Source organism: Myxocyprinus asiaticus, chromosome 25, assembly GCF_019703515.2.
Source record: "Myxocyprinus asiaticus isolate MX2 ecotype Aquarium Trade chromosome 25, UBuf_Myxa_2, whole genome shotgun sequence".
Taxonomy (NCBI): Eukaryota; Metazoa; Chordata; class Actinopteri; order Cypriniformes; family Catostomidae; genus Myxocyprinus; species Myxocyprinus asiaticus.
Window position 1 is genome coordinate 25,548,935 of NC_059368.1, and position 27,062 is coordinate 25,575,996.

The window sequence follows — 27,062 nt, forward strand, 5'->3', positions numbered from 1 at the left end:
AACACAGTTTGTGTGAAAAGAAATATTAATGGAAGGTTGTTCCGATTATTTTTCTGTTTAAAAAAAAAAAAAAAAAAAAAAAGGTGGTGAGGGTTAAAGGCCCCTAGGGGGTTTAAAGTGATATCGTGTAGATACTTGGGCAGTAGTTACAGTACTGTGCAAAAGTCACATAAGATGTTTCACAAAAGCATTTGTCTTTATATGGTTATTTAAATCTTCAGCTTTAGTGTCTCAATAGGAAATATAAATGTTAGACTCCCAAATATTACTTTTGCAAATAGAAAAGATTAGAATAGAAGAACAGGGAGCACTGCAACAGATGTCATGGCCCCCACAAAGCCCCCATTGAACATTGTGTCAGTCTGAGATTACATAAAGAGACAGAAGTAATTGAGACAGCCTAAATAGATAGAAGAACTGTGGCGAATTCTCCAAGAAGCTTTGAACATCCTATCTGCCAACAACCAAGAAAAACTGTGTCCAGGTGTACTTAGGAGAATTGGTGCTGTTTTAAAGGCAAAGGTGGTCACCCCGAATATTTATTTAGCTTTTTTTTATATTTACTGGACTTTGTATGATGTTAATTGATAAATGAAAATTATTTATGGCATTATTTTTGAAGACATCCTCATTATGCAACATTTTCCCCAAGTGCCTAAAACTTTTGCACAGTACTTTATATGGCACAATTTGTCAACTAATGCAAATAATTTTGAGACAGCAAGATGCTTTTTTGAGTGACAAATTAAGATGATGCTTACTCAAAATAACTACTTCAGAAAACGTCAACCATTTCCTCTTAATTCCAAACACATTTGCCATTTTATTACATCTTAAATATTCTATAAACAAACTGATCTCTTATGATTGGATGAGTCGATGTGAGCCGACTTTGAACTTTTTTCATAACCAATCTATTTGCCCCACTTTGAAAAAAACACCCAATGTGTTTAATAGGGGCCTTTAGTTCTTGCAACAGGGGGGCATTTTACCCCAAAGACTGTCCTTACACTTACTGGACAGTTATAAAAAAAAATTGATTTAATGACAATAAAGGACTACTGTCATGGAAAAGTTTATTTTAATTCATGAATATTTAATGAGTATATGAATTATACAGTGGGGTCCAATACCCTGAGACCTCATTGAAAATTTTGGATTAAAAATCTGTTTTAAAACTGGAACTGAAGTTGAAAAATTTCAACAAACAAACAAAAATAGTTATGATGTATGAATAAGAAATACGATTCTGCACTTTATTTTTTGGTCACTAACTAAAGCAAATTTGTGACATTGACCATGTTACCTATTAACATTTGTTACCATCCTCAAATCATGCTGAGATAACATGGATCATCAGGTTTTGCACATACTTGTGAAGTCCATGCCAGCATCAAGCAAAAGGGGGCATACTGTACACTACTATTTACTATGCTATTTGTAATTTTTTTTTAAATGAAACTTTTCACTCAAATTGTTATACTGATAACATAATTTGTACTGAAAAGAATTGCATTAAATTAGAAAATGCAAAATAGAGACATGGTCTCAGACTTTTGGTCTGTATAAAGTAAATTAAGAGAGATGAGCAACAAAATAAAATGTATGAAATTACGTGAATTCTCAGTGAAGCACACACTCTCTTATCTTTTAAATACTGTGTTATAGGAGTGGTCTCGGTATGAGGAGGTCACAGAAAGACTGTTCAGGCAGTTGGATGAGCTGGAGGCAGACGTGCCCAGTCTAGATTCAGAGCTGGAGGGGGACATGTGGGGTCAGCTGCAGTCCTGTGAGGTTAGTTACATCCACACTGCAATATTATGGTCACTGTGATGTTGTAGTTAAGTACTCAGGGCTGGTAACCGGAAGGTCCCTGGTTCAATCCCCACAAGGAGTAAGCAATGAGCTGTCACCATTGTGTTCCCCACGAAAGCACTTGTTAATGGCGTTGTTCTATGGCAACATTGCATGGAAGCTGAAGAAACATATTCCACAGGCCGTGCTTTGTGGCAATAATTTCAAATTCTATCTGTAATCCAGATTAGATGCAACATACTGTAACATGCTGCTGTTAGAATTATCGGAATTATTCAAATTCAAATGATTCAAAATTAGCACTCACTCACTATAGGTTGCTGTGTGTTCTTAGGGAGTTCGGTTGAACACATACTTAGCGTATTACTGTAAAAACAGGGCTTTTTAAACTTTTTAAAGCCAAGGACTTTAAAATATGATGATCCACTTGTAAGGGACCTTCCTAAAATAAACAGGCAGCTATATATTTTAGTGTATAGAGACAAAGTAAAAAATGGTAAGTGGGACACTACAAATACAACAATTTGTTCAATTAACTTAAATTGTCTTTTATACCGGGTTCTCACTATCTTAGAAAACCAGAATAAATATCTAGGAAGTCTAGAAAAGTCTTAATTTAATGATATGTTAACAAGTCAAATCAAATTTATTTGTATAGCGCTTTTCACAACAGGTGTTATTTCAAAGCAGCTGTACAGGAAATTATGCTATAACAAAAAATGAATGAATATAATGCCAATATTAGTTATTTATGTTTAGAACTATTAATGGTTAAAATTAGTAAACTAAGTAAGTATTTTGGGTCAATGGTTAAACAAAATGATTTTGTATGAACTAAGTTTTAGTATTAAAGTCCTTGAAGTCATCCCGAATGAGCTGAGGAAATACATGTAGATGCATTGTCCTTTGATTCTGGCCGATGAAGGCTTTTGTTAGTGGTTAATTAATTTTCTATAAGGAAAAAGTAACAGAAAAGTCATGGAAATTTCTATATTGTGAAATATACATTTTTTTTTTCTAGTTACGCTGTGCTCTAAAATATTTCATTTGCTAGACATTGATCTTGTGTTGAGTAAAAATTGCTTGCAAGCCAGTGTCGATTTGTGAGCAAATGGTTCTTTTGGGTTGGTTCTTTTCAATGTATCGATAGTTCTTTTCAATGAAAAGTTTGAACCAATTCACAAATCAGTCTGAAAAAAATTAGCTGTGTCTGAATTTTTTATCTTAATTGAAAAGTCATGAAAATTCTTTGGTCAAATAGTGTGGCAATCCTACTTTATTCAGTGTACTAAAGCCAAAATAAACTATTAAAACATTACCAGCATCTTTTTTATATATATATATATATATATATATATATATATATATATATATATATATATATATATATATAAATAACATTTTATTTTTATCTATTTTTAACACTTTTTATTATGAAATGTTCTACGCTCCCCCTTGTGGTTCCCTGAGGGCCCCAGACCCCTGATATAGAGGATGCCTGTTCATATTAGTTATTGGGTTGGGTACAGGGCTAAAGGAACATTAGTATTTGAGATATATGGGAGGAAGTGAGGAGAGAGGGTCTTCTCTTTTCATTGACTATATGTTGTATGAGAGTCTTTTTTTGTCAAGCACACTCTGTTCCAAATTAAATTACTCAGAACGATAGTTGCCATATCTGCAGAACTTCTTGTTCTACTGCCTACATTGGCTGCTCTTATATAATTTGACCCCCTCACAATTACGAAAGCTCATTTCTTAGCTGCACTGACTCACACGGAACAGTCAGTGACGAACGGTTGGTTGCCTGCGTATTATTTCGCCTCTTTTGACTACCAAAGCTCATAACTCAGGTGGATTGATTTGGGAGGAACAGCAAGCAAACCTTTTTGTTTGCCTGTAATAGATGTACATCAAACGCACACCTATCCTTACAAGCCACTCCACTTGAGAACGGACCGAGACGCTGATAGAGATAAGGGGAGAAAGTTGAGATCAGAAAGTTCCCTTAATGTTTTGTTTGTAATTCAGCAAATTGAAATTCTTTTTTGAATCCAAGCTTAATGATTGTGAACAACATACACATAATGACATATTTTGAATAATGAAAACATACATCAGAGTAGTAAAGGTACAGTGTTATTTCATAAAGCTTCTATTTATATTTGTACATAAATGTGTAACGGGGTTCACAGGACGGGCAAGGAGGAGACGGGAACTGGCAGAACAGTCAACATAAACTTTTAATGTTATAAAGAAACTGAAACATAACATAAAACACACATACAGCAGCCATGTGTGTCTCTCTCTCCCTCGAACTGGTGCCTTTGCTTGTCTTTATCCCCCTCCCGGCTGATTAGGACAATTCAGTGCTGGGCATGCATCCTCATGACCCGGCTATGCCCTACTGCTCCCTCCACCACCCGATTCAGGCTGGGGAAACCACCGGCTTGATGTACTCCCCTCCCTTCCTGGAAGGGAGGTGTTGCCCTTCCGGCTGTCCTTCTGCCGGCAGGTCTTCACCGCCTCTCTGGAGCCCTGAGAGAGACGAGGGAAGGGGAGAGACAGACAGACAAAGAGAGAGAGAGAGAGAGAGAAAAACTGTCTCCCTGTTCCCTTACATGTCGTCGCTTGGTCCTCAGCCACCACTCTGCCCTCTGGCGGACGACAGCCGCTTCTCCCCTGGCGGATGTCAGCGAGTGCTCCGACCCCTGGCGGACAGTAACGGCTCCTCCCCTTCCTGCTGGATGGCAGCGGTTCCTCCTCCCCTGGTGTGCGGTGAGGACTACACGTCAGCGCATCCCTCATACTTCCCGGGTTTTAGTACCAATGTAACGGGGTTCAGGATGGTCAAGGAGGAGGCAGGATCCGGCAGAACAGTCAACATATACTTTTAATGGTCTAAAGAAACTGAAACATTACATAAAACACACAGACACACACACACAGTGTCTGCATGTGTCTCTCTCTCTCTCTCTCGAACTGGCACCTCAGGCTCGTCTTTATCCCCCCCGGCTGATTAGGACAATTCAGCACCAGGCGTGCGTTCTCATGGCCTGGCCACACCCTCCTCCTCATCACACTCCTCCACTGCCCGATTCAGGCCGGAGAAACCTCTGGCTTCACGTACTCCCCTCCCTTCCTGGAGCGGAGGTGTTGCCCTTCCGGCCGTTCTTCTGCCGGCAGATCTTCCCTGCCTCTCTGGAGCCCATGAAGAGACGAGGGGAGGGAGAGGGGAGAGGGAAAGAGCAAGGGGGAGAAACAGAGTGAGAGGAGAGAGAGAGAAAAACTCGCCCGCCAGTCCCCAGACATGCCATCACCTGGTCCTCAGCCACTCCTCCACCCTCTGACGGACGAAAGCCGCTCCTCCCCTGGTGGACGGCAGCGAGTCCTCCGACCCCTGGCAGACGGTAACGGCTCCTCCCCTTCCTGGCAGAAGGCAGCGTTTCCTCCGACTCCTGGCCGCTGACAGCAGCGGTGGACGGCAGCAGCAAGGGCTCCATGACAGCGCATCCCTTATCCCTCCCGGGTTTCAGCACCAATGTAACGGGATTCACAGGACGGGCAAGGAGGAGGCGGGTACCGGCAGAACAGTCAACCTAATTTTAATGACTTAACTGAACTTAAACAAATATAAACACACAGACACACACACAGAGGCCGCATGTCTCTCTCTCTCTCTCTTGAACTGGTGTCACCAGCTCGTCTTTATCCCCATCCTGGATGATTAGGACAATTCAGCGCTGGGCGTGTGTCCTCACAACCCGGCCACTCCCTCCTCCTTGTCACAAAATGTTTATAGGCAAATTTTGTTGTCTGTTACAAACACATTTTGAATTGTGTGTGTTTGAATCTTTACATTTATCAGTATTATGCTCAAAAAATTGATCGTTGAATCAAAAAGCAATACATTTTAATAAATTGTGTATATTTGTTTTTATATGTAATACATTTCCAGGGTTCTTGCCTACCTCTGTTGGGACACTTATGAAATGTTGACTTGTGTGTTGTTATTTTACTCTTTCTTTTCTTTTCTTTTCTTTTTCTTTACTCTTTTCTTTCTTTTTATTCTTTCTTTTTCTCTTTTTCTGTTGTTCTTTTCTTTCTTTCTTGTTCCTTTTCTCTTTTTCTTTCATTTTCTTTTTCTTTTTCTTTCTTTTTTATTCTTTTGTTTTTCTTTTCTTTCTTTTCTTTCTTGTTCCTTTTTCTTTCTTTTTCTCTTTCTTACCCTTTCTCTCTTTTTTCTGTTTCTTTTTCTTTTCTTTGTTTCTTTTTTACTCTTTCTCTTTTTATTCATTCTTTGTTTTCTTTCTTTCCTTGTTCCTTTTTATTTCTCTCTTTTTCTTTTCTTTGTTTCTTTTCTTTATTTTTCTCTTTCTTACTCTCTCTTTATTCTCTGTTTCTTTTTCCTTTCTTTTTCATTTCCTCTCTTTTGCTCTTTCTTTCTTACTCTTTCTTTCTCTTTTTTATTCTTTGTTTCTTTTCTTTTTCTTTTCTTTCTTTTTCTTACTTTTCTGTTTCTTGTTCCTTTTTCTTTCACTCCTTTTCTTTCCTTTTTCATTTTTTTCTTTCTTTTTCTCTCTTTTTTACTCTTTTTCTTTATTTGTTTTTCTGTTTCTCTTCTTTTTCTTCTATATTTTTCTTCTTTCTTATTCTGTCTTGTTCTTTTCTTTCTTTATTACTTTCTCTCTCTCTCTCTCATGTACAGAGGTTGCACAAGGCCCTGGAAGACATAAGGCCTCAGGTGGGAGAGATCCAGGACCAGCTCAGGGCCCTAAAAAATAAGGGTTGCTTCTGTGAGGTGCCAGGCCCGACTGTCCCAAGATCACGCCTGTTAACACGCTGGCAGGAGCTCAATAAACAACTAGAGCATAAGATGCAATCCACAAAAAAGATCATGAAGAATTATGACAGGTCTGGGAAAAAGACACAAGGGTGATAAAAAGAGAAAAAATTGTGTATAGTGCTCAATAGAAATGGGGTTGAAGTAAAGGCCTTTTATTTCAGAAATACCTATTACAAGTGCATTTAATAAAATCATGCTATCAGTCTTTTGAAATTTAAAAACACTAATTTAAACACTACTTCACTACAGCTCACCCCTGCTCTGGCTGCTATGAACACTTTTGTCAAAGAAAAAATATTATGTTGAAGAGATGAAGTACTGCACTGCACACTATAATTAAAATAAATGCCAGAATAGCAAAGAAAATGGCATTTTAAAGCTTTACTTTGTGCTACATTTGGACTAAAGACATAATCTGTGTGTGTAGGTTTCAGCATGACTCAACTGAACTAGAGAAGTGGATGAGTTCAGCTCATGAAAAAATTCAGAAGTGGAATACTTTATCTGACAGATTCGTCCTTACCCAACTCAAGGTGACAAGAACTTTTAGATTATTAATGTTTATTTTTTTTCCTCTTTTTTTTATTTTTTATCATGTGACTGTATAATATGTGTATAAGTGAAATGTGACATGCTGTCATTATGTTTGTGTACTGTATGTTTCAGGATTTCTTTAGGGAACTGGAGATGAGGTCTGCACAGAAAGTAACAGCAATCTGTACAGGTACACACACATTGCATCTAACTGACAGTGAAGCTCCCGGTCTGCACAGACGACTGGCTCAAATTGAACAGGGCTGGACCGACCTGACTAACATGCTGCCAACCCTTCACCAGACACAGCAACTGGTAAGGAAATGTCTGTTTTTCTATCCCCAAAGCTTTGGTAATTACATGTTGTTTTAATAAACAGCCTTTTGCCCTTCTTTTAGCTGTTGGCGAGCCAGTCTCAGAGTCAGATCTTAGCTGAGCTGACCTCCTGGCTGGAATATGTTGAAAGTAGACTGGAGGAGGAAAGGTCTAGGGTCCATTGTGCCCTGGGTTCCACTGAGCTGTCTAGATATCTACAGACTTTGAAGGTATCACACCTATGCTTTCATATGTTTAGTAATATTTATGTTGCTCTAGCTAAACTCCTACTGATTTTCCCATTATGGGATCTTTCTTCACTGCAGAAACAGAATTCTGAAGGAAACACTCACACATGTATTCTTCAGTTGTATTTATTCTTCTCAGGACATAAAGGCCGAGGTAACCTGCATCGACTTTCTGAACCAGTCTGTGGAGGGGTCTGTGGATGATCCAGCCAATCGCAATGAGTGCAACCTCTTTGCTGAGCGACTGGGAGCTCTCAATCTGAGTTGTCTTGTTCTACAGGGCAAGATTGACAGCGAGGTGAGTCCAGAAGTGCAACATCGCTGATGCATACCTGACAAATCCATCCATGTTTCCACTCATACCATTGTGATTTGTTCTTTTGTCTGCAGATACATGATGCAGAGGACAAATGGCAGGTCTGCACAGACAGAGAAAGGCGACTGCAGTATATTCACAGCTGGATCTCTCAATGTATGGAATGGGTGAGACACCGCAAGAGACCAGACAGCTGCTCACAGATTGAGCAAGCATTACAGGAGTGTGAGGTACATCTCTTATCTACATCTTAATTACTGACAGTAGCTTGAATTTTTTGTGTTGCAATCATTGTTTGTGCGTGAAATTCCAAATGACCTAAGGGGAGCCAAAGATAACAAAAGACTCAATATGAATGATTTTCTCACGCTGATAGTAGGTATGTCTTAAATGAATATGCACTTTGCCATCTAGTGTATGAATTTTCAAAGTGTAGTATCGTTTTATATGGAGCACTAACGTTTTTTCACTACGCGGAAGTGTTTGCTGCTTTCCAGTTGACGGAAGTGACGTTTCAAACACAGGTTGTGTGTTGCTGCTAGCTTTAGCACGTTAGCCAACTTCAGTCCAACACTTTTATCTTAAATGATGTACAAATTCACATGGGGTGATGGTGAAGCATTTAACTCGCATTTGAATGGTGCTGTCTTCGCATACGTTTTGGTAGTTTGTCATTATGACAATTGTTTGGACCAGCTAGCATTTCGGCTAGACAACCCCATTCCTCCTGCTATGTAGCATTGAGAATTTGGACGCAACATTTGTCATATATTTACTTCTACCATGATCACTACAAAATGCACACAACCATCTCTTTTAAGCAAAATTAATTTTGGCAGACAAATGCCACTGCCTTTTGTGAATAAGGCGCAGTCCATAATAAGTCTAATTTAGATTAAAAAATAAAGCATGCTTGCGCTGGAAAGAATAACTTAATTTAACCCTTGTGCTGTGTTCATTTTGTGCCAACACATTTTGTCTTCGTGGTCAAAAATGACTGGCCCACTAAGACTGTTTATAAATCTCTCATATTGCATATATTATCACAAGATATTGCATTAGATCTTTTGCACAACTTCTTTTTTTAGTAATTATGACAGGTTTTGTACTGCTTTTTATATATATACTGTATATATATATATATATATATATATATATAATATAAAATTCTTATTGATAAAAGGATTACTTGAACTGAGCTTATACAGGGCCAGTGGGGGGCACTCCCTGCAGAAAACAAAAAATAATAATAATTACATAATAAATCAATAACCACTTGCTTGATCTGAACAAATTAGGTGTCATTTTAAAGTTTAAAGTCTGGATTTACAATACATATAGCTGATCCTACCAATTCTTAAATAATGCTTTTTTTATTTGCTGACAAATAAGAACTGTTTTGTTCTCATCATTTGCAAATTTATCATCACAACAATTATATTCAAAGCTGGTAAAACCATAAAAAAGTTGAGATTGCCATGTGATATATAGCGTCAGAAAGGTCTCAATTAGTAGAATGCAATGAGCAAATTTGTTTCACTCAGAGGCCAAACTGCAGTGGAGTATTAGCGTATGAAATTCCCACTGACATACATAAATATAATAAACAGGAGTGGCTTTTTGTTAAATTTTTTCGTATTACTTCCTGAAACATACATATAATATAGACAATGACATATCGTAACTTGCAGCAGACTGTCCTGATTCAGATGAACCCAAACACAACACAACATAACATGATAAGTAGATCTTGAAATATTCCTCAAAGAGTGTACATGGAAAGATGATGCACAAAAGGATGCTCAACACACATCGTGTGTGTGTGTGTGTGTGTGTGTGTGTGTGTGTGTGTTGCGTGTGCACATGTCCGAGGACTTTGACACACATCCACATATGTGCTCATTTAAGGATTGGGATGCTCCTGAACACTTAATATTCCTGTATTTTGTAGTCTAATCCAATAATTTCCAATGGCCGGTCATTTTTGACTGGGAACACAACAAGTGTAACAAAGTGAAATAAAACCAATTTCTTTTTATTTTTATGAAAATGGTCAATATGTTTTTGTGTTTCCAGATACCATACGTATGTGAACAAAGTCAAGGGTTTTTATTCCAAATGGATTAAGTAAAAAAAAATATTAATGAGAAAAAAAATGTCATCCAGGTCACAATGACCAGAACACAACAATAAGGTATAAATACACATGGCACAGCACTATACCAGTGCGGATTGCGCCTTTGCCGGTTAAACTGGATGATGAGTGGTTAGTGAATAAGAGCATGTTTTTGCACTGAATGTGCGCAAAAGTGAAGTGAATTCGTCCCTCTGACTCTGCTTCAATCCAGGAGATAGAAGAACAGCTGAGGGACAATTCCTCTGAGCTGCTAGGTTTGGGAGCTCTCCGCCTGTTTGGGCAGCGAGATGGTCAACACCCTGGAGATCAAGTATTCTCCACAAAGGTGAATTCAGCAATCCAGGACTGCCAAGCTTTAAGCCAACAGGTGATTTTTTTTGGCCTTGTTCCAGAATACATCAGGCTTTGAATGTGGCTCATCCAATCTAATTGTAACTCTATTTTATTGTCATCTTTTTTTATTAGGCAATGAAATTGTATTCATTGCAGCTCCTGTATCTCCTTTCTTAGATAAACACTCTCAGGTCAACTCTGCGGCCAATAAGGGATGAGTGGGCTCACTTTGAGTCCAAACTGAGTGCAGAAGGACTGCAAACAAGCAGGGTGGTCTACAAGCTGGAGCTCTATAGAGTTCCTCTGTTCTCGTCTGAGCAGAGCAGAGCTCATGAGAAACATCTGCAAGTGAGTAATCTGATGACTGCTGAAACATCCAATAATTAAAATAAGATTGTAAATATTGTACTTTTTCCAAACTGTTAAGTTGTTAACATTGTAAATGTTAGCATTGATGATTTCTTGAAAATTATGTCATTCATGCTTGCTCACAGGAGCTTGAAAAGGAACTCGATAGATCAGAGACTTGGACCCACTTAACTCAAATGTTTTCTGACTTGAGAGACAAACTCAACCCTTGTGCAGCCAAACTTCTGTCTGATCACCTGGAGAAAGAGAGAACCCGGTACGTAAAAAAATAATAGTTACAGGGAATTGTCGAGGAGAGATGAGAATGAAATGCGCGAGCACTTTAAACATATTGAGTTTGTTTGTGTATGCCGAGCTGCAGCTCTGATAACTGCGGTACTGTTCGAATGAGAATTTGTGACAGTGAACATGTATCAGACTGCTCCCTCACATTCAAATAGGTGGTTCTCCACACTATCAAGGCTTGTGAAACTAGTCGGTCAAACGGGAACATTTATATCATCTGATTTATTGGCCTTGATGATACATCTGTCGACCACTACTTGGTCAATTAACCAGCTAGTCCATGAAGGAAACGAGTTTCAATTTCCCACTTTTAAGCGGACTTAAAAAACAGCTATATTTGAATGGCAATCAATGGAAAAGCTGGCTTTTTGCCAGCATAATGGTGTAGTTATGACATCTACCAGCAGGGGCTAACTGTTGAAACTAATCAGCCAAACCCTGACCAGTGTTATTTGTTGTGCACTTCTTTTCCCCTCGCCGTTTAAAATGAAATTGCATTCAGAGTTTTATTACTGAATTAGCAGTGTTAGTACATATCTAGTACATTGTTTACTTAAATAACCAGTTGACAAAACAGTTTGTGATTGTGAGTGCATTTTGCATATATCTGTGAGTGTTTCATGCATAATTGAGGGCATTTTGAGATTATTTTGTGTGCATATGCAAGGTTTATATTCTATGCACCTCATAGGAAAGATACTTTTATTAGATATATTAAGTTGTGTACGTCTGTACTGTACCTATGTGAGTATTCATGTTTCTAAGTTTATGTTTCAGACATCTAGCAGTGATTGAGGACTTGCATACTGATTTGCTAAAGGCCCAGGATGCTCTGCACCTCTGGCTGGAATATGATAGTGTCACTGGAGAGTGCAGTGCTCTTCTAAACCAGCACTGGGAGAGGCTTGAAGAGCTTCGGAGTTCTCCAGCTACAGAAGAGAGCACTGCAGAGCTGCTCTACAGCAGGATGCAAACCATTAATGTGAGTAACTTATACTATCGATACAATAAATTAGTCTGGTCAGAGACCAGAGACCTTAAAAAATATGACAATTTATGTGACAATTAATTAATCGTGCCAGAGGAGAAAATTACACGTTGTCCAAAACGGAAGTGATACGATAAGACTCCAGCAATAAGCAATCTGTCTATCCACACTGAATGCAAATCTGCTGTGCAACCCGGCACAATCACAGCTAGGCCTATCGTGGTTATTTATCTAACTGTGGTTATTTCAGACAAATTAGGGATTCTTAATCGAATATACTGTATAAATGCCATGCCCGGTGCGTTTGTGTGTCATTCAGTTGAATTCCGAGCCTGAGTGTTACTGAGCCGCACCGCAGAGGTCAACTAGCTCCTGTACTGAAGAGCGTATGAAGCGTTCTGATGCGTGCGCTGTCAGCAGAGGCTCGTGCCAAACTCCCGTGAAAACATAAACGAAGAAGTATAAACTTTGATAGTGAACGCAAAGCACTCCAGTTTCTCTTTAAACAATCATGTATTGGCAAATGTTCCTGGTTCATACACACTGTGTTAATGACACGCTGTGACAAAGAGGAGGAGACGCACACTTACTCTGTTTCTGTGGAGTGATAAAATGATGAAACGTAATCTCAAAGGTTTTGCTTCATGACAAATAAGGGCTCGTGGGTTTGATCAGAGCATTAAAATAATGTGTGAAAGTGAAGAAATTACAAAATAAATATTTTACTCTTGCATAATATAATAAAAAATATAATGTGCAGTGAATATAATAAAATATACAGTATATCAAAAAAAATTTACATTTTTTTTTATTGAAAATATTATAAAATGAGTTTAAAAAACAAGTGTAAATGTAAAATTTACCAAAAACTGATGTTGATCAAAAAGAGAGACATAATAAGTATTTAGAAATATTTTATCATTATTTTTCGTCATTCATAAATTTTAAAGCCTTAAACGGAAATCTTAGTTTATTCCTATTTTATTATTTGATTTAAATATTTGAAGTTAAATATGTAAAGATGACTTCTTAAGGTGTATTAAGCACACATGCAGAGAAAAGCACACCTTAAAAAACATGACAATTTATATGACAATTAATTGTGAAAGCCCATAACGAGACAATTAATCGTCACGGCCCTAAAACAGACAATTAATCGTCATAATCGCAATTATTTGTTTGACAAATAATCGGCAGCCATATGTAATAATCGTGACAGCCCTAAATTCACAGCCAATCAGAACTTGTTTGATGTTTCATGTTACTGTTATTAGAAGCTGAATTGTGGACCAATGAGCGTTCAGAGTGGACGGAACTACCTGGTGCGATACCACAGAAACCAAGCAATCAACAGAATGTCCTGTCACTCGTTGCTTGTGATCGTGGCTGGTTAGGATAAAAACTCTGATTAACATAGAAGAGATACCTTTATTGCTCATTCCAATATCGCATCACGTGACTCATGTTAGAATACAATTGAATATAGTTGGTCCAGGTAGAAAACAATTTAACTACTTGAAAGGGACAGTAGTGGTTCAACATAAGATGGAAAACTCTAAAAGTCCTTAAACTAAATTAGTACATTCCAAACCAATAATATTGCATGCAACGACATTTGTGAAACTACCTCTGTGTTTATAAATGCAAAGGTACTGTTTTAGGTTCAAGGGAGACATTTTGTATCTTTAAGAACAGAACGTACTATTCAAAGTAATGATGCACATCACAAGGCTTTTTCAAAAAATAGGACTAGACCTAAAAAATTCCCCAATTTCAGCATGTGCATGTTAAGTGTTAAATTGTTAGAGGCCCACAGACAGGACTGCAGGACATTAATTCAGAAGTGCTTTCAGAAAAGCAGAGCATTGAGCTCTGAAAGCTGGAGCTTTTCTCAGTGGGCTAAAAATACCAATGAGACCTGTGGTACTGTGTTCTCCCACACAAAAAAGGTGAAACACAAAAGAAAATGGTTGAGAATTGAGAATCTCATTGATTCAATTTAAATAGTGAATACAATTAATGCTATTATGCTGATGACCATTGAAAATATGCAGTCACTTGTTTTACTTTGTTTGGGAACATTTAAATGTGTGTGTTTTTTTTTTTTTTTATTGGTTAGTCATTGCATGTGTACCTATGTTGTAGACAGCTCTTGTATATTAATGTGATTTCTGAAAAATGTATTCCTTAGGTTCTAGAGAAAGACATGGAGATCTTACAAAGTAGTGTGGGAAAAGTGCTGGAGGCTGCAAAGCTTCTAGTTGGGCAGATGGAGCTCCAATCAGCACAACTAATCCAATCAGAAACCAGGTTACTCTCACGTGACCTAGTCCATCTTGGCAAGGCACTTGCTGAGAGTGGGGCAGAAGTTCAGGTGAGGAAGAAGTTTAGATGTTGGAATTACAGAACACATTGCGGTTATTTAAGCAAAAAGGCCATGCTATATTTTGCTCTATATTAACAATGAAACAGTTACCCAGATGTGTATTAAAAATTTTAAGTACAGATTTAAAAGTAAAATCATTAAATGCCATCCTTCCTTTAGAAGATATTATCTGTGACAGTAAACAGTAACAGAACGTTGCTATGCAACAAAATATTTGTCTGCGATGGGTGCTGCGCAGTGATACAAATAGTAGCTTGTTGAAGAGGTCATAGCTATGCTGTATCTTGAATAAAACATGGCTATTGACCAATCACCATCCTGGACCAGAACTCTGTTTTAAAAGTGAAAGTAATCTGAGAATAACGGAATCAATCCTGCACTTCCTTACACATTAATAAACACAAGTGTTGTGCTGTTTTTGAGCCATAGGAGGAGCTGGAGGAACGGCGCAGTTTCAGCCCTGAGTTGGAGTCATTGGAGCAACAGTTTAAAAGCTTTGAATGCATTATGAGCTCTTCAGTTGTAAGCATGGAGAGCCTGACGGTAAATCAGTGACCCCCTAAAAATGGTGTCCCAATTCATGGGATTGTTTTGATGATTTTCCTTTTATTCTCCTCTTGTTGTGTCAGTTGGAAAAAAAATGTTAGTTTGGTTTCATGGAAATCTCTCTCTCTCTCTCTCTCTCTCTCTCTCTCTCTTTCATGTCTTTTAAGATGGTTCTGTTAGATCTGAACGGGCTGACCCCTAACCTCGATGCTCTAAATCAGAAGAGTCTCAGACTCACCCTAAGCGCCACAGATGAAGAGAGGCTGCAGACCCTGAACACGCAGTGGATGAAGGTTTTCTCTCAGGCCACAGACAGGCACAGGCAAGTAAAAATTCACTGAACTAATGCAGTTCTGTTCTTAAACATCTTAGTTTAGTGCTGTATATGTGATTTTCTCTTTGGAAATACCTAATATGTATATGGTATATTGTTTACCTTAACTGTGTCACCACTTCTGTCTGGTGAATGCAAATGCACCTCTCTGTCTACAGGAAGATTTATATAGAGATACTGCATACTCAGAACTTCCAACAGAAGTGCCGGCGTTGGATGGAGCTCTTGGACAAAATTGAGGATAGTTTTTCCAATCAGGCACTTGGAAACTCTTCTGCCATAAGAGAGCAGCTAACTCTGCATCAGGTAAAGCATACAGTAATATCCAGATTCTTTTTTTCTTTTTTTTTTTAACGTTCATAGTCCTGTTGCTTCAGAATGACCATATTTACTTACACATCATTTTACAAATAAAAGGATGTTCAGGTTAAGCCTTGATTCTGAAAAAGACATTTACATGCTCAACACCATTTGGAATATTACTCTTTACATGCCAATCAACACACAGAATAAACTAAGACATGCATGATCTGGCCATGTATTAGCAACTCCACTCAGAATTTTAATCTACTCATTAATTCTCATTCATGTACTTTAAAACGGTACACAAGAGCACAGTAAATAGCTAAATATAGTCCATGTTTGATAATGATTTGTTAATCTTTTTTTACTGTCTGAGAAAAAAGAAATAGTCTCCTCTATTTTACTGTCTCCTTATTTCAGTATGTTTTTTCTTCTATTGCTTGGTGTTTTACAATTTCCTTTATCACATAGCACACAGAATCACCTACATTTGGACATGTGTAGATATAAATTAATATTCCATTATGGTGGATATTGCGAATAAGGTGGTTACATGACGAAGAATTCCGATTAATATAGGCATGTGTCTTGCATCTCTAGAAACTGGCTTCTATCTGGTTATGGCAATTGGGTAGCTGTATTTAAATGACTTGTACATACAGTGCATTCATAAAGTATTCAGACCCCTTCATTTCTTTCACATTTTGTTATGTTGCAGCCTTATGCTCAAATGCTTTAAATTTATTTATTTTTTTCACATCAATCTACACTCCATACCCCATAATGACAAAGCAAAAACCAGATCTCTGGAGCTCAACCAGAGTGACCATCGGGTTCTTGGTCACCTCTCTTACCAAGATCCTTCTCCCCCGATTGCTCAGTTTGGCCAGGTGGCCAGCTCTAGGAAGATTCCTGGTTGTTCCAAACTTCTTCCATTTAAGAATTATGGAGGCCACTGTGCTCTTGGGAACCTTCAATACAGCCAAAAAAAAAAAAAAAAAAAATGTGTAGCCTTCCCCAGATCTGTGCCTCGACACAACCCTGTCTCTGAGCTCTGCAGACAGTTCCTTTGACCTCATGGCTTGGTTTTTGCTCTGATATGTATTTCACTTACATCAGCTGTAAGACCTTATATAGACAGGTTGTGCCTTTTTCAATCATCTCCAATCAATGGAATTTGCCACAGGAGGACTCCAATCAAAGTGTAGAAACATCTCAAAGATGATCCAGAGATATGGGATGCACCTGAGCTAAATTTCAAGTGTCTCCTCAAAAGGTCTGAATACTTATGTCAATGTGATATTTCAGTTTTTTCTTTTTAATAAAGAAAAATGTTGTCAAAAATCTATGCAAAGTTGTCAAAAATCTGGTTTTTGCTTTGTCATTATGGGGTATGGAGTGTAGATTGATGTGAAAATATTATAATTTAAAGCATTTTAGCATAAAGCTGCAACATAACAAAATGTTAAAAATAAAGGGGTCTGAATACTTTCTGAATGCACTGTAACTGGAATATGACCAAATTCTGATTAATATTGGAATATTATTGTGCTTGTAAATGCAGTCAATAATGGATGTCACTTGTTTGTTTTTGTTTTTTTGCTTCTTTTAAAATAGAGAAGAGCAACAGAAACTAAACTTGTTGTCCCTAAAGTTATTACAGAGCATATCTAGTTATATATTAATAATAAATCTTCCAGAGACTGAAAGTGGAGGTGCTGATCAGCCAGCAACTACAGGATGCCATGATTAATGAGCCTTTATGCTTCCTGGAGAATGGTCAAGCTGAGGACAGGTGAGGTTTTGTTACATTACAGTCAATAACATATTTACTTCAACCCCAATAACCTTATCATAATTTTCTTATTAAACCAGTGTGGGTTTGAGGGACTCTGCTATGGGTAAGAAATCAAAGAATACGTTTTAATATTGTGTCTGAAAGGGATGTCTCCTGATGAGTAATTAAAACAGTTTCTCCAACTGAATTTTTCCACGGGCTTCAGCTGAGCCCATAACTCTTGGAGTTATGTGGTGTGGAGGAGCTTCTTTGAGCTCAACTCTGGAACAAGCTGGCTCACTCTCAGGAAATGAAATAGAAACAGCACAAAATCATTTTTCTTTTCAGCTGATAAGTGCTGCTTCAGATGGAACTCCTGCACGGTTGCATTCAAAATGTTTCTTGGGCTTCACTGAAGTCTGGTTTTCTTCAGCAGGAACAAATGTCATGTAGAGAGAGCCATATAAAAGTCATTGGGTTGTTTTTCAGATGATTGGTAAAGCTAATGGTCATTGGAACAGCAGTTAGTTCTATGATCTAAAATGTCAGTTATGTGTTGCTCATCTGTTGTGACATCTATGATTTCTTTGGAGATATGGTTTCAAAATGGATCTTCTGTAAAAGCCAAACCTCAAGACAGTAAATGTTCCTCACATACAGTAGCTAGTGAAAGCTAACATTTCAATTAATTTACCTTTAACAAGCCTATTTGAGTACCTCAAACGTGAAGTTGTAATTCTGTGCCACTCGCATCACCAAATGGAACTGTAAAATTACTGGGGTTTTTTAACAGGTTTCCTGAACATTATCCCCATCTGCCATTGGTTTGACAAACAGACAGGGTTGGGAGGGTTACTTTTGAAATGTATTCCATTACAGAATACATGCTGTAAAATGTCATTTGTAACGTATTCCGTTAGATTACTCAAGGTCAGTAACGTATTCTAAATACTTTGGATTACTTCTTCAGCACTGGTAGATTTTTTCACTTGTTTTGACTATAAAAACTCTGCCAGTACAGTAAGACAAAATACACACGTTAAAATACATTCTCTGAAAAACCTAAATATCTTATGCAGTGTTGTTTCTAAAACAAGATAAATCAAATTGATCTTGTTTTAAGTATTTTTAGATATTTTTACAGGAAAACAGTACAAAAATTATTAAGAATACGATTTTTGCCCTAATATCAAAGGTCTGACTAGAAAAAAAAGAAATTATGCTCCAACATGAATTTTCCTGATAAACAAAAATATGATTGTGCCTGGTAACGTGCATGTAAAATGGCTAGAAATTAGCTTAGCGTAAAGCTGACAATTTACACAAGGTTTATTTCTATTTCTTCTGCTCTAAACTTACTTCAAACTTACTTCTCTGTCTGCTCGTATGAATGTAACACATCATAAGAAAGTGTTTCACTGCTGTTCAAATGCACTTTGGGTCACATCATTTATATGTATAAATGTTTTCCATCTGAAAGGACAAAATTTTAAATGAAACAAATGACAATAAAATGCAAAGTAATCTCTTCAGTAATCAAAATACTTTTTGAATGTAACTGTATTCTAATTACCAATGATTTAAATTGTAACTGTAGTGGAATACAGTTACTTATATTTTGTATTTATATACGTAATTCCGTTACATGTATTCCATTGCTCCCTACCCTGCAAACAGATAGTCTTTCCCCAACCTCACACCACTATTTAAGCCAATCTTGCTATGTGTGGCTGGTCGATATGCTCATAGAAATGTTTTGAAACCGCCACTAAGCCCCAATGCTTACATTTCTTGGTGAAATTAAGTTTCACCATTAAGTTGGATAGGAGTAAAGTATTTTAATGGGGAGCCTCTCATTAACTAAATGGAATTACAAAAATAATGTCTGTTTTCAAACAGGTTTCCCAAACACACTCTCTATCTGCTATTGGTTTGACAAACAGATAGTCCCGCCGCAACTCACACCATTATTTGAGCCAAGTCTGGCTGGTCGCATGCTCAAAACAATAGAAATGTTGTGAAAGTGCCCCAAAGCCACATTGTTTGCAGTTTTCAGGGAAATCAACCTTCAAATTGTTATATGAAGTGACACATACAATATCCTTCTGCTTATTCTAGGTTTTTTTATTTTTTTTTATTTTCTCTATGTATACTAGGATAGGAAGAAAGTGCATCAAGTTTTTTTTAATTGCACACATCACCTTTAAAAACACTGTAAAACTTATTCCACTTTGAGCAGGAGTCATCTGACCCTAAGACTCAGCCATTTGAAAGAGCGTTGGCAGGAGATGCAGCAGAGAGTCGAGCAACATGGGAGATGTCTGGAGGAGCTAATGGGACAGTGGCAGCTCTATGAATCAAGCATGAAGAAACTTTCAAAGTTACTCAGACACACTGAAGAACTGAAGCTCCCTTTCGAACTGGCTCCCTGCAGTTTACAGCAGCTCCAATGCTCCATAAAGGACATTGAGGTAAGAAGATTCAGTAAAAAAGATATAATGATCTGGCTGGCTTTGTTTTCCCAACTGGAAACTTTGTAAACCAGTTCTGATGCTCATGTTGGACTGCAAAATGTGTTAGTCCTTGTACCATCATAAATATCTTTCATGTTCTGCATCCTACAGTGGACTCGGGAGCAACTACAGATTCATGAAGAACTTTACAACCAGACTGTGGAGGCAGGCGGACAGATCCATCCCGTAGCAGATGTTCAGACACAGACACGCCTGCAAACTGAACTTGATGCACTCAAGGAGATGTGGGAGCAAAGTTGTGGCCTTGTGACAAAACAAAAGGCACTTGCAAACACCATAATTCAAGTATGTTACCAAATTCTCACAATTCTTACATACTATAGCACTTATAATCAAGGATATACACAATACACAAGTGCTTTGACTAAACTGTGAAATAGAAAAACAAGAAAAAACAGACTTTTTTTGTGAAGAGGAAACTGTTTTCAACAAATCAATTTGCTTGGATGACAAATTTTTATGCCAAACTGCTTGGGAGAAATAAGGGCTGTTCAAGCTGAATGCATTTTTGCTTCCATCTGCATTGTGTTTTGTTTTCTATGTAAACATGCGCTAGAAATGTTTTTGACTGCTGCACCACTTCTTGTTGTTTTTTTCAGCGTCTCACACGAGTGTCACATTTTTTTAGATGCCGTGGCCTGTCACAAAGAACTTCATCTTTTAAAAACCAGTCTCAAGACACCTGTGTTCTCTTCTATTTGTTGTGCTATGTTTAGCTTTTTTAACACAAGAGGATGTTCTGTTTGAACTAATTAGTGCTTATTAAAATATATATGTTATGAACATAACAAGGACTTGGACCAATCTCATTAGGACTGACTCTTTTCTCTCTAAAGAAACCCACCCATGTCTCATTGAATTCGTTCTTCACATGGACAGAGCACACTCAGTGTACAGGCCCTAATGTTTAGCATAGTGGTCTTGCTTAGGCATTGGCCTACATACCCTACTGAGCAACTCTAATAAAGTGCTTCATTTTGAGGATGATAGAGCTGCCGTAATCTCACCATAATCCATAAATGAGGTAGAGACCACTGCTACTGAGCCACTGTGCAGTTAGGTGTCTACACAGATCATCTGTTATTGTTCACAAGCAATCCCACTATACCATAAGGACTAGAGAGGAGGTAGATATAGGAACAAAGCTTGGGAGTGCAGTTCCATTAGTTTTTTCTTGGAAGATAAACCAGTTGTTGATTTTCTGAGCCTCGAGATAATGTAGGCTTTAGATGAACAATACATGAATATAAATATTATTCAAGTCATTCCAAACCTGTATGACTGACTTTCTTCTGTGGAAAAAGTGATTTTAGGCAGAATGTTAGTCACCATTAACTCTCCTTGTATGGAAAAAAGCTGCAATGAAAGTGAATGGTGAATGAGAAAAACATGAAGCCTATCATCTCTATTTTGTGTTCCACTGAAGAAAATAGTCAAACAACATAACAGTAAATGATTTTACTGTTGAATTTTCCTTTTTTCTTTTTTTTTTTTTGTTTTTTTTGGTGAACTGTCCTTTTAGTAACATTAACAAACCATCAGCAAAAAATTAAAAACATGCTCTAGAACAAATTAACCACATTTAGAAATATATATATATATATATATTTTAAATATAGAATATACCATGGGTGTATAACATGCACTGTGAAACATATACAGTTGTGCCAACTGCATGGATTATTTGGCACTGCCAGACTTCATGTCATGTGGACTGTTGGCATCCAGTGTTGTGGTATGTTGATGACAGGAGAACATGCAGATTACTATAATCCTGACTGGTTTAGTAGAACCCTGGAGCAATTGGGCCATATCTGAAAGAAAAAAAACTTTGACCATAACGTAAATCAGTTTACAATGTTGGCCTGTATTTGGGCTCGGTGCCCCTTAAACCTGCACCTGACCCCTAGACATTACATAACAACAACAGAGTCACACCCTCTCATGACCAAATCTGATAGGCTATACTGTTTGGACTGATGACATCATTGTGTTGACTGCCAGAACTAAGGGGGGTTTAGAGATTTATGTGTGCAAATGTTCACAGTAGGTGGGGGGATGGTACATCCCCATAAACACAGCACATGATGTGAAAGGGAAATCCCTTTTCACTGATCTGAGATCAGATCTAAGATAACAGTCATAGATGGCACCCAAATAAACTCAGCAAAGGCAGTGGCTTTCATAAACAGTATGGCCCCAGATCTCATAGACAAGGGTGCTGTTCACTTCAGTCTGAAACAATCTCTTCTGTTTCTTCACAGAACTGGAGGCACTGTGAAACTGGACTGGTTAATAGTGCTCTCAAACTGGAAGAGATCAAAACAAGATTGATGAGTCCACTGCCAGAGAAACTGGAAGAACTAAAGACACACAAACAGCTCTCCAAGGTACTTCAAAATATCTGACACTCAGCACATTTATATTTACTTCAAAAGTTTGACTTCAGTCGGACCAAAACAATAATTTGCCTTTGTGAAATCTCATGTAAATCCTTTAGTCTGACTGAAATCACACCAGTTCGAGTTTTGTGATGTCGGACTAACAGAACTAAATATTGCGATTGTAGCTTGGTCTCATCCAGCATGTACTGCATACAGCTTAATTGGACCACAATTGGCCTCAGAAAGACAGAGGTGATGTGCAACATGACTTTAACCTGCTGTGTTTGACATCCATCCTTCAAAATATTTGATTACACATTGTGTCGTGTATGCTTGAACAGACATATGAAGACTGTAACTCGACTATGCAAAAACCTGTTGAAGCTTGTTTCTAACAGTGAATGTAAATGTATTGACTGATTTCCACTGAATTTGGATTCTTAGAACACCCAACCTATAAATTAGAAGCCCAGATCTAAAATCTTAAGAGCAACATCAGGTTGCTTATTAAGGACCAACATTGATTTGATGTAGACATAATAATGTGAAATCAGCTGATTTAACATTAAGAGTTAGTGCAGGTTTCCAGGTGGGTTATGTTCATAACTCCTTTAAGCTGTTTGTAAAAAGCTTATTTCAAGAGCTTTGGAAAACTGCTGCATGAATTGTGCCAGTGTAAACATTTGCTATTATAGGGATATTTAGTCTGGGTGCCCACGCATCCTGGAAAACCTGGAATTTTGCAATGCAGTTTTCCAGTCATGGAAAATAAAAAAAAATACCAAAATGTCCTGGAAAATAATTATTTGTCCTGGAAAATATTTTAGTTAATAAGGTTTTTGTTACATTTACAAAAACATGTTAATGATCGAGACTCTGAATAGGAGTAAAATACACTGTAACAAAGTTCGTAATGGGGTTGCAAGGAGGAAGCGGGAGACGGCGAATCCAACTCAAACTGTATTTATTTAATAACACAAAATTGGCTTTTCAGCACTTCTCAATCACGCTTTTCAGCACACACAGCTTAACACAGTTTCGGGGTGTGTGTGGTAGCTCTCACTCTCACTCACTAGTGTCCGGCTCACTCTTAAATCCATCTCCAACTCTCACTACAATGACCAACAGCTGTTAGAGACAATTATTGCCAGGTGATTCTCATCTCCTGATCTCGCTCGCCATTCACAAGCCGGCACTCAACCACGCCCCCACCACCACATGCCCCCACCACCTGAATCCGGCCTGTCCAATACTAAAGCGCCCATTTCTAGAGAGGAAGTCCGCAAAAGCCATCTGCACCCCCGGCCTGTTGACCACCTCGAACTTAAAAGGCTGTAGAGCCAGATACCAACGGGTGATCTAGCGTTGGTATACTTCATGCGATGGAGCCACTGGAGTGGGGCATGGCCCGAACAGAGGGTGAAAGCCCGTCCCAGGAGGTAGTACCGAAGGGTGAGGGCCATACACTCCTCAATGGTGCTGTACCTCGCCTCTCTCGCCGAAAGCTTCCAGCTGATGTACAGCACCGGGCACTCCTCCCCCTCGACCACCTGGGACAACACGGCTCCCAACCCCCTGTATGACACGTCGGTCTGTACAACAAAAGGGAGAGAAAAATCAGGAGCATGTAACAACGGCCCACCACAAAGCGCAGCTTTCACCTACATAAAACCTATTGGCATGGCTCCGACCACTGGACCGGGTCTGGGGCTCCTTTTTTAGTGAGATCGGTCAGCAGGCTATTGATGTCCGAATAATTAGGCACAAACATTCTATAATAGCCAGCCAGCCCCAGGAACTCTCTCACCTCCTTTTTAGTCTTGGGTCTCGGGCAGGCCGCAACCACTGCTGTCTTATCAATTTGGGGACACACCTGCCCGTTTCGATATGGTGTTTTATGAGGTTCGTACGACCGGGAAGGGGCGAGAACACGTCCGAGAATTCTTTTTGCAACCGAGCCACGTCCGTGATTTGCGACTGTGAGAGGTGGTTTCCGCAAGTGACCGGGGTGCCACGATTGGCTTTTAAGTTCACCTCAGGCCCTCCCCCCCTCCCTCCCCTCTCTGGTACCACTGTCGCCAAAGCCACGGGACCACCTCCATCCATGGTTTTAAGAGGTTGAGGTGATAAATTTGCCGTGCTCCGCCCCATCCCTTCGTTTAACCTCATAATCGACTTCCCCGGCTCGCCTTGTGACCTCAAAGGGCCCTTACCACTTTGCGAGTAATTTAGAGCTTGATGTAGGTAGTAATACAAGGACTTTATCTCCCTGTGTAAATTCCTGTAGCCAAGCTCCCCTGTTGTACAGCTGGGACTGACGTTCTTGAGCCTGTAGCAAATTCTCTTGTGATAGTTGCCTCAATGTGTGGCAGTTTGCTCTCAGGTCAAGAATGTATTGAATTTCATTTTTGCTGTTTGAAGGTCCCTCCTCCCAATTTTCCCCGTGAACCCCGTGGAGGCTTGCGGGACCTCTCGAACTGCCACTTATCCCAATTCCGAGCATTTTCATGCATGAACTACCAAATCATGTTTTTCAGGGTTTTATTAAACCGTTCGACCAAGCCATCCATTTGCAGTGGTACACGCTTGTCCAAATCGATTTAATACCCAATAATTCGTACAGCTCATGTAGTGTACGTGACATCAAATTAGTGCCTTGATCAGTGAGGATTTATTTTGGAATCCCCACTTGGGAGATAATTCTGAAGAGTACATCTGCAACACTACGTGCTGAAATGTTGTGTAGAGGCATTGCTTCTGGATATTGCGTTGCGTAGTCCACCAGAAATAACACAAAGCATTGCCGCTTGCCATCCGCTCTAATGGCCCGATGAGGTTCATACCAATTCTTTTGAAGGGGACCTCGATCAAAGGAAGCGGGCGCAAGGGTGCTCTTGGGGTGGCCGGCGGATTCACCAGCTGACGTTCACAGCAGGCCACACACCATCTGCTAACATTCCTGCGAATGCCCGGCCAGTAGAAACGGGCCATTAGATGATTCTGTATCTTTTCCTGCCCTAAGTGACCCAACATCGGATTATAATGAGCCGTCTGGAATAACATTTCCCGACGGCTCTTCGGTATCAACAAATAGGTTGTATCTTCTTTTGTCAGAGCGTCCTGTGTCACTTGATACAACCAGTCATTTACAGTTGCAGTCGAAATTATTCAACCCCAGTAAGGGGTTGACAGTAAGGATTTACAAAGGTAAACTTTTCTGATGACCCAGAATTTTCATTACATCTATATCAGCTGAGTAACACATTCAAACTCATAGTGTGAATTTATAATCTAATATTTCTAAATAGTAGGACTTTTTAAAAATACAGCCATGTCATAATTATTTAACCCCTATTGCATGTAGCGTTTTCTTAAATATGTAAGGCTATACACAAGTAATTGTTTTAACAAAATTAAGTCATCAATCTGCAATGGCATTTATATAAGTTTTAAAATGTAAGTGTAGTGTCATAAGCAAAAATGAATTTCTATGCAAAAAATGCAATTAAAAATAAGCTGTCTCAAAAGCTAATAGAGGAGATTATTTAATTACACAAGAAAGGTCATGGCTAAAAGTACATTTCCAAGGCACTTCAATTTCCAATAGACAAAGTTAGTAGCACCATTCATACATTATTAAAATATGGTACAACAGCAACTTTCTTGGGGTGTGGAAGAAAGCAAAACAACAAATGTTGACTTAAATATTCAAGAAGGAATTTGGAAAGACCTGTGGAGTCCTGGAAGAAGGTTTTATAGATGTGTGACACTAAACTTAAAAGTTTTAGACCCATGGGTCAGCAGTACGTCTGGAGTAAGATGACAAGGTGATGACAAGCACGACACCATCCCCACAGTCAAGCATGGAGGTGGGTCAGTCCTGTTATGGGGGTGTGTTGCGGCTGCAGGAAACGGCTATCCTGACTATGTGACTGACACCATGGATTCTTTCAGGTATCAGGCCATTTTGGCATGAAAAATGTGATGCCTTCAGTGTGTAAATTGAAGCTCGGTGATCACGACTTTCCAGCAAGACAATAACACCAAGGATACATCCATGTTGTCCAAAATCTGGTTCAGGGATAGGTCGTGGAATGTCCTTAAATTTCAGTCCATCATTAAAATCCCATTGCAAATCTTTGTTGGGATTTCAAGGAAGCAGTGGCAGCACAGAAACCAAAGAATGTCAATGAGCTGGAAGCTTTTGCTCATGAGAAATGTGGAAACATTCTAATAGAGAGGTGTCCAAAGCCTGAGAACACTTACCTGAAACATTTATTTGCTGTTATTAATGGTAAAGGATGCTCCACAAATGATTGACTTTGGGTTGAATATTTTTGAGGATTTTGTGGGGAGAATTAGTTATTTTTTATTTATTTTATTTGGGTAAACTGAACTGTGTTCTCAAAATCACTCAAATGTGTATTAAAAACTTACTTTGTTTACTGAGGTTTTAGTTGATGTGTTTTAATTCACGTTATTAGAACGTATTGCTGGTCAGGGGGGTTGAATAATTTTGATTGCAACTGTGTTTGTGTGTGAGTGTGTGAGTGTGTGTGTGTGTGTGTGTATATATATACTGTATATATACACACACACATGCAATAATTAT

General features: G+C 38.6%; 1 protein-coding gene across 1 annotated transcript in view; it reads left to right on the forward strand.

The window, feature by feature from the left end:
* The window catches only part of LOC127415985 (nesprin-2-like), a 119,787-nt gene that overhangs the window by 63,205 nt on the left and 29,520 nt on the right, over window positions 1-27,062 (forward strand). Inside the window, 19 exon segments of the mRNA XM_051655070.1 lie at window positions 1,669-1,794; window positions 6,524-6,729; window positions 7,089-7,194; window positions 7,328-7,510; window positions 7,594-7,740; window positions 7,898-8,056; window positions 8,149-8,304; window positions 10,423-10,578; window positions 10,722-10,892; window positions 11,039-11,169; window positions 11,976-12,180; window positions 14,378-14,560; window positions 15,002-15,115; window positions 15,286-15,444; window positions 15,615-15,758; window positions 17,456-17,550; window positions 19,772-20,003; window positions 20,157-20,351; window positions 22,331-22,456. Coding sequence (XP_051511030.1) covers window positions 1,669-1,794; window positions 6,524-6,729; window positions 7,089-7,194; window positions 7,328-7,510; window positions 7,594-7,740; window positions 7,898-8,056; window positions 8,149-8,304; window positions 10,423-10,578; window positions 10,722-10,892; window positions 11,039-11,169; window positions 11,976-12,180; window positions 14,378-14,560; window positions 15,002-15,115; window positions 15,286-15,444; window positions 15,615-15,758; window positions 17,456-17,550; window positions 19,772-20,003; window positions 20,157-20,351; window positions 22,331-22,456 — 2,994 coding nt within the window.